At 39.8% G+C, this 7821-nt stretch overlaps 2 protein-coding genes across 2 annotated transcripts; one reads left to right on the forward strand and one right to left on the reverse strand.

Annotated features, from left to right (window-relative positions):
* Nucleotides 1-859: 859 nt before the first annotated feature.
* On the reverse strand, nucleotides 860-2429 carry LOC113033173 (tripartite motif-containing protein 35-like). Its single transcript, XM_026186644.1, has one exon. The coding sequence runs from the start codon at nucleotides 2243-2245 to the stop codon at nucleotides 860-862; it is 1386 nt and encodes a 461-aa protein (XP_026042429.1). The 5' UTR covers nucleotides 2246-2429.
* A 2268-nt stretch (nucleotides 2430-4697) lies between these two features.
* On the forward strand, nucleotides 4698-6119 carry LOC113033741 (zinc-binding protein A33-like). Its single transcript, XM_026187812.1, has 2 exons — nucleotides 4698-4925; nucleotides 4962-6119. The coding sequence occupies exons 1-2, from the start codon at nucleotides 4698-4700 to the stop codon at nucleotides 6117-6119; spliced, it is 1386 nt and encodes a 461-aa protein (XP_026043597.1).
* The last annotated feature ends 1702 nt before the right edge of the window (nucleotides 6120-7821 follow it).

Here is a 7821-nt window from a genome sequence, read left to right on the forward strand (position 1 = left end):
TTTACTTACTTAAAGTGCTACCGCTTTTGAAGTTGCTAATTAGTCTTTATCAGTCTTCATGATCGGTTTCACTTGTTAAGTTATTTGATTATTTAACTTTTAAAAAGTGAAAAAGTAGAAATAAAATGTTGAAAAAAAAACAAAAACAAAAACAAACAAAACATTTAACCAGAGAATATAATATGAACTTTGTCTCCATCTTGTGAGTAAAATATGTTTTGGAGTCCTGCTTAGTTTGGAGTTTCATCTGACATCTCTGCAGCTTTGTTCAGCTCTGCTCTGTCAGTGTGCAAATATTTCTTTGAAGTTTTAATATTAAAGATATTTCTTTAAAAAAGATTTTATTTTTATTATATGATTTCTCTAAACATCAAAACTAAAACCTAATTATATAACGTAGAATAACACAAAAAAGCAAGTAATTAATCCAATCAGTCAGCTGTAGATACGCTGGTATCTGAATGAATGAAAATGCTGCTGAGCCTTATAACTTTCCCTTTATAATATTTTTTTGGCCTTTGGAGCTTTATTTGATAGATTTAGTGAAGAACGGAAAGCATGGGCAGAGAGAGAAGGGGGATGATACGTGGCAAAGGGCTGTGGGTCGCCCCTTCTCAGCCATATGACATGGGGTACAGAATAAAATGAAACCCTCATCACAAAATCAGACAATTTGATTAATAACTTTACTGACCCTTTACAACAAATTAAATATGCTTTCCTATCATGTTTGTTAAGGTCTTATTTTGTAAGCCCCCCAGTAAACACACTGGTTAAATTAGACGTTAGTGACTCACAAGGTTTCTATATGAAAAGTTGCTTTTTCATATACATACAAACATTTTAACAAACTTTACAATCACATCTCAGTCTGACAGATTTTGATATGAGAGGTTTTGGCATTTCCTGCCTTCCAAATATGAAAATATGGGAAGAGTTTCTCAGCGAAAGTGTCTCTGTAAGTGTAGACGTGAGTCATGTCTTCAGGGTCATAGAAGGACACCTCCCCCCTGTCATAGTCCAGCTGGACTCTGATCCTCTGGAGACTCTTCTTCACTGTCACAGTCTGACCATCACTATGAGTGTATTTTCCACTGTGATGCACTAAACACCAAATTCCACATTTTGGTGAAGCAAAACACTCTCTCTTCTTGTCAACTGACTCTTTAACTAAACCCAGATTCCAGTCAGGATGGTCTCCCACCTCCACCTCCCAGCTGTGTTTCCCTGAGCTGAAGCCCTCAGAACCAAAAACATTGGTATAATTAGTGTTTCTCTCTGGATTATCAGGAAACTGCTGCTTTGTGTCTCCAAGTCTCACACTGGTCAGATCATCAGACAGACAGAGAACTGGGTTTGCAGTGTTTGGGTCCAGAATGACAGGACTGAAGTGGACCTTCTCCTTCATCTTCTCCCACACTCTGAAGGACAGGTTGCCCAGGTGTTTGGCCACATCTATCAGTGCTCCTGAGACCAGCTGTGGATCTGACACTGAGCTCTGGGCTCTGGCTCTGCTCTGAGTGTCTTTATAACTGCTGAGGAATGGCACGCTGTGTTTCTGCAGCTCTTCTTCAACAGCAGAGATGCTGTCTGACAGAGAGGAGATCTGCTCCTCAATCATCTTCATCTCTCTGCTGATAGTCCTCCCCTTCTGCTCCTCTTCCTCCCTCAGAGCTGCCAGTCTGGACTCCTCTTCCTCTTTCAGGAACTGCTGGAGCTTGTTGAACTCTGCTCTGATCTGCCTCTCTGTGGACAACAGCTGCTTCTTGATGTGTTCACTCATTTCATTGTATGTTTTCACCACTTGTTTGTATTTGTTCCTCTTGTCCTGCAGAGACTTTAAGTCAGATTTCAGCTCAATCTTCAGGACGTCGATAGCAGATTCTACAGGAATCACTCTGTGACTCTGGTGGTGAGGAAAATCACAGACAGGACACAGGGGCTTGTCTTCATCCACGCAGAACAGTTGGGGCTCTTTTTCATGTTCACTGCATACAGTCCATGCTTTCTGTCTCTGAGCAAAGGAATCAGCCAGCTCCTTCAGAGGAAAGTTAATTCCAGGATCTTTTTTCGAATCTCTGCATTTACAAGTTGGACAGTTTTTTTTCTTAGTCTTTTCCCAGAATGTTTTCAGGCAGCTTGAACAGAAACTGTGGTTGCAGGTCAGGGTTACAGGCTCTCTGAAAATCTTTGAACACACTTGGCAACGGAGGTGGCTTTTGATGAAAGTGTGTTTCCCAGCCATTTTCTCGGTTCTTAAAATTCTTGTAAAAAAAATAAAAAATAAAAAAAAACCTCACCAAATTTGCTTTCTTGCAACTTGCCCCTCTCAGTCCTCCGAGTAAGACCAGTTGAGTTTGAGTTCTGACCTGCTGTAAAGGAATGACTAATAATCTGCAGAAAATGTCATCCAGATCTTTGCCTGGTTAATTTTTAATTTCTAACATCTCCCTATTTACTTTTATAACTATTATACAGAATGGGCTGTGAAACCTGTATAATGCAACCTTTAGACTGAATTTAAAGTTTATGGTAGACTAAAATGGAATTAGCAGCAGATTTGCATCTGGAGTGCAGAATGACTCAAAATCCCTGAAATGTTTCTGTCAATGCATTTCGGGCAGTTTGTCCAAATAGAGTTACCTTTGCACATGTGCAAATGGGCAGTTGATCTGGTAGTGACGGGCAGCTGAACTAATCAACTCAATTTGGAAGATGATAAATGCACATTGGCTCTCTCGATGGGAAATTTCAGTATTTAAAAAAAAAAAAAAAAAAATAACAAGACTGAACAGCTGACCGGCACAAAGTATTACGCACATTGTGCAAGAAGGATTTTTTTTTAAACCGAACTTCCAGCTTAAAATATCACATTGACGTGAAGCATACGTTTGTCAGGGATGCTGCTAGGACTTTGGCTAGGGGACTTAGTAAGTCTGCCTTGGACATATTGACTGACACAATTGCCAGGTGGATTCCAACAAACTGCAGACGTATTAATATCGTTGACAACGCGCTTTACATAGCTTTGGTTCCTCGTTTTAAGGACTGTGTAAAGATGCCCCTGAGACAATCCAGCACATAACAGCAGGGTGCAAGATTCTAGCAGGCAAGGCATACATTGAACGCCATAACCAAGTGGCCGGTATAGTATACAGAAACATCTGTGCCGAATACGGCCTGGAAGTCCTGAGGTCAAAATGGGAGATGCCCTTAAGGGTGGTGGAGAAGAACAGAGCTAACATCCTGTGGGACTTCCAGAAACAGACGGACAAAATGTTGACGCCTAACCAACCGGACATAGTGGTGGTAGACAAACAGAAGAAGACGGCCGTAGTGATCGATGTAGCAGTTCCAAATGAAAGCAACATCAGGAAGAAGGAACACGAGAAGCTCAAGAAATACCAAGGGCTCAGAGAAGAGCTCGAGAAAATGTGGAGGGTGAAGATAACAGTGGTCCCAGTGGTAATTGGAGCACTAGGTGCAGTGACTCCCAAGCTAGGCAAGTGGCTCCAGCAGATCCAAGGAACAACATCAGAGATCTCTGTCCAGAAGAGCGCAGTACTAGGAACAGCTTCGATACTGCACAGGACCCTCAAGCTCCCAGGCCTCTGGTAGAGGACCTGAGTTTGAAGGATAAACTGCCTGCAGGGGCAAGAGGGGAATTTTATTTGTTTATATGTAACACTGCTCCAAGTGCTCAGTTTGTTCAAAATTAACAGTTTTGTTCATAGCTATTTTTACTGTTTCATCTAAGAATTAAAAAAAGAACTTCATGTCAAAAAGTATTATTTTAGATTTAAAAAAAAACTGTGTATGACATGTTTGGAAATATTACTTAAAACCTTATTGTTTGATTCTTCATAACAATTAAGGCTTGACTGCCTTTGTTAAAAAAATGCCTGCAGTAGATTATACATCATCTATGTCTGGTTCAAACCAATAACTCACATTAAAAAATGGATTTGTTGACCAACTGCAACAAGTTATACTGCTGAATAAATTTACAGCACAAACAACTATGGGAAAGTTCATAGGAATCGTTATGACAATGCATCGTGTGACAGTCAAATGTGAATAAGCTGGACATTTAAAGCTGTCAGGCAAAGTCCAATGAAAAGAAAGGGAAAGAAGCATCAGCTTGTGTGGAAGCAGATGGTGTGGAAAAATACAAATGTGTTATGATCTAAAAATAATTTTAGAAAATAAAACTAAACTTCACTGAGCATTGAAGTGCATGACAACCATAAAGCTGTCATCAATGATGATAAAACACTAAATATACTATTAAGATTAATAATTTGATCAGATATTCTGTATTAGTATCTACACCTGTTTCTTTCTCCTCTGTGAAAAAGGACACTTTCTACAATTTTCATACTGATCAGGTCATCACACTTTAGTCTGTTATAAACTTTAAAGTCTAAAGGTAACATTATACAGGTTTCAGGTGACATCCTATTCTGTCTAAAGGTTATAAAAATAAATAGCAGAGAGCTAGGAATTAAAATTTAACCAGTGAAGGACGTAGATGAAATTCATTGCAGATTATGAATCTCACTATCAGTCAGGACACCATTACATGAATGGAGTACTCTAACTCTTACTTGGAGGACTGAAAGGGACAAGCTGAAAAAAAAACCAAACAAACAATTTGGTGAGTTTTTTTCTTGAAGAGAAATTTGAAAACAGAGAAAATGGCCGAGAAAGACACGTTTCTTGAAAGCTACCTGAGCTGCCATGTGTGTTCAGAGACTTTCAAAGATCCTGTAACTCTGATCTGCAAGCACAGCTTCTGTTTAAACTGCCTGCAACAGTTCTGGGAACAAGCTAAAAACACAAACTGTCCCATTTGTAAAAGAAAATCCTCTAAAGGAGATCCTAGAGTGAACTTTGTTCTGAAGGAGCTGGCTGATTCTTTTGAGGTAAGAAGAAAATCTGGATTATCTGAGACAGAAAAGCAAGAGAGGAAATTAACAGTGGTGTGCAGAAAACATGAAGAAGAGCCAAAACTGTTCTGTGTGGACGAGCAGAGAGCTGTGTGTTCTGTCTGTGACTTTCCTCACCAACAGAGTCACAAAGTGGTTCCTGTAGAAGAAGCAGTCAGTGTCCTAAAGAAACATCTAAAATCTGACTTAAAGTCTCTGCAGGACAAGAGGAACAAATACAAACAAGTGAAGAAAACATACAATGAAGTGATTCAACACTCCAAGAAGCAGCTGTTGTCCACAGAGAGGCAGATCAGAGCAGAGTTCAACAAGCTCCAGCAGTTCCTGAAAGAGGAAGAGGAGTCCAGACTGGCAGCTCTGAGGGAGGAAGAGGAGCAGAAGGGGAGGACTATCAGCAGAGAGATGAAGATGATTGAGGAGCAGATCTCCTCTCTGTCAGACAGCATCTCTGCTGTTGAAGAAGAGCTGCAGAAACACAGCGTGCCATTCCTCAGCAGTTATAAAGACACTCAGAGCAGAGCCAGAACCCAGAGCTCAGTGTCAGATCCACAGCTGGTCTCAGGAGCACTGATAGATGTGGCCAAACACCTGGGCAACCTGTCCTTCAGAGTGTGGGAGAAGATGAAGGAGAAGGTCCACTTCAGTCCTGTCATTCTGGACCCAAACACTGCAAACCCCTATCTCTATCTGTCTGATGATCTGACCAGTGTGAGATGTGGAGACACAAGGCAGCAGCTTCCTGATAATCCAGAGAGAAACACAAAATATGCTAATATTCTTGGCTCTGAGGGTTTCAGGTCTGGGAAACACAGCTGGGACGTGGAGGTGGGAGACCATCTGACCTGGAATGTGGGGTTAAGTAAAGAATCAGTTGACAAGAAGGGGGAGCTTTTTGTTTCACCAAAATATGGAATTTGGTGTTTAGTGCATAAAAATAGAAAATACATTGATGGTGTTGGTCAGACTGTGACAGTGAAGAAGAGTCTCCAGAGGATCAGAGTCCAGCTGGACTATGACAGGGGGGAGGTGTCCTTCTATGACCCTGAAGACATGACTCACATCTACACTTACAGAGACACTTTCACTGAGAAACTCTTCCCATATTTTAGTATTGGAAAGGCCGGGAATGCCAAATCGTCTGATATCAAAATCCGCCAGACTGAGATTTGATTGTGAAGTGTGTAAAAAAGTTTGTTTCTATATGAAAAAGCAACTTTTCATATAGAAACCTTGTGAGTCACTAAGGTCTAATTTGTCTTAGACCTTAGTATGAAAATTTTTGCTTTTCATATTCTTGTTCTTTAAAACGCATGTTTTCACAATATTTCTGTTGTTAACACAAGTAGTTTAATCAAGTCAAAATGTGAATGATGCTCATTTCTATACTTTCTAAAGTTGAGTGTGAACAGTAAACTGTGACACTTCTTAGAAAATGATTCAACTTGTGACTTCAGCAAGAGCCAACTTTACAACTAAAAGATCTAATTGTTCCTGATTATCAGCAGCTTACTTTCACTTAAATAACATTTTATAGTAACACACGTGAGATTTAAAGATCTTCAAATTCTAAGAAATTACTTAAAAGTTCTGAAACTGTATCACATCAACAGGTTAAAAATGTTTAAACAGATAAAATTATAACATGTTTGTCTCTGCAGCATCTTCATTTCATTTCAGTCAGATATGAGTGTAACTACACTTGATTGATTTGATTAATAAGCATTAATAAGCAGCAGATATCTTATATGCTTTTAGAGACTTTTGGGTCTTCAGATGTTTTATAATCAGGTTTTAACTTTTGATTTTTAAACTTCACTCCCAGAGTGTCAGTGTTTCAGTGAAACACAAAGGATTCGACCTCTGATTAATTTTTTCAATGTTATTCTTTAACCATTCTATTTGATTATTGAGCATCACAAATTTTTTTCTGCAAAGTGAAATAAATCAAACTACCGTATTTTTCAGATTATAAGGCGCATTAAGCGAAAAAAAACAGTCAGATAAGTCAAACTTTACTCCACTCACTCTTCTTGCTTCCTCCACTTCTGTACCATTGATTCATTAATGTTGAATTCTCTCACAGTTGGTCTATTCCCATGTTGTTGCAGTATATTAATTGTCAAGGAGTGGTGCTGTGTGGCAAGCAGGAGTAGGACCCAAAATGCAGTCGCTCAGACTCAAGGGATTAACTCAAAGTCACAGCTTTATTGGCTGGCAGAGAAAAAGCATACAAACGCAAACTAAACTAAACTGGGAAATAACAAACTAAAACTCACAGGGAGATCCACACAGCAAGAGGGACGACGCAACACTGACTTAGAGAGAGGGTTTAAACACACTGGGAAGTAACGAGGGGAATGAGACACAGAAGGAGGGCACAGCTGGGAGAAATCAGGACTGACGAGACAAGGAAGCAAAACAGGAAGTATGACACAGACGCGAACTTGACACGGTGGAGACAGCACTTAAGACACAAACCATAAGGCAGAGGACTGTAAGAACCAAAATACACAGAGGGAAATATTAGGCTTGGAACACAAGAAACTAGACTTGAGGGAGTAACAAAAGACCAACCATGAGAACATAATACACAATACAGAGTGACAGAAAACAAGAAACCCAAACATGCAAAGACACAGACTTACACAGAACCTAGGGGACACAGAAACATGAAGGGCAAGGGATCAAAACTAGAAACCATAGAATAACTCACAAGTACAATAATACAAAAATCACAAAGAACTAAACACGCTGGGCCAGGAGACCCAGGACTCTGACATTAATGACTAACATCATATTGTGGATGGATTATCTCACTTGTTCTCCTGACCAGTGTTATCAACTCCTCAGTAAGGAAAATCGCTACTGGCTG

The sequence above is a fragment of the Astatotilapia calliptera genome, chromosome 12 (genome assembly GCF_900246225.1).
Source record: "Astatotilapia calliptera chromosome 12, fAstCal1.2, whole genome shotgun sequence".
Taxonomy (NCBI): Eukaryota; Metazoa; Chordata; class Actinopteri; order Cichliformes; family Cichlidae; genus Astatotilapia; species Astatotilapia calliptera.

What these genes read in the sequence shown, in the direction of transcription:
- LOC113033173 (XM_026186644.1), bottom strand. Translation starts at nt 2,245, where the DNA reads ATGGCTGGGAAACACACTTTCATCAAAAGCCACCTCCGTTGCCAAGTG.
- LOC113033741 (XM_026187812.1), top strand. Translation starts at nt 4,698, where the DNA reads ATGGCCGAGAAAGACACGTTTCTTGAAAGCTACCTGAGCTGCCATGTG. An exon ending in AGCTGGCTGATTCTTTTGAG is followed by an intron (nt 4,926 to 4,961) that starts GTAAGAAGAAAA and finishes GAGACAGAAAAG; the next exon opens with CAAGAGAGGAAATTAACAGT.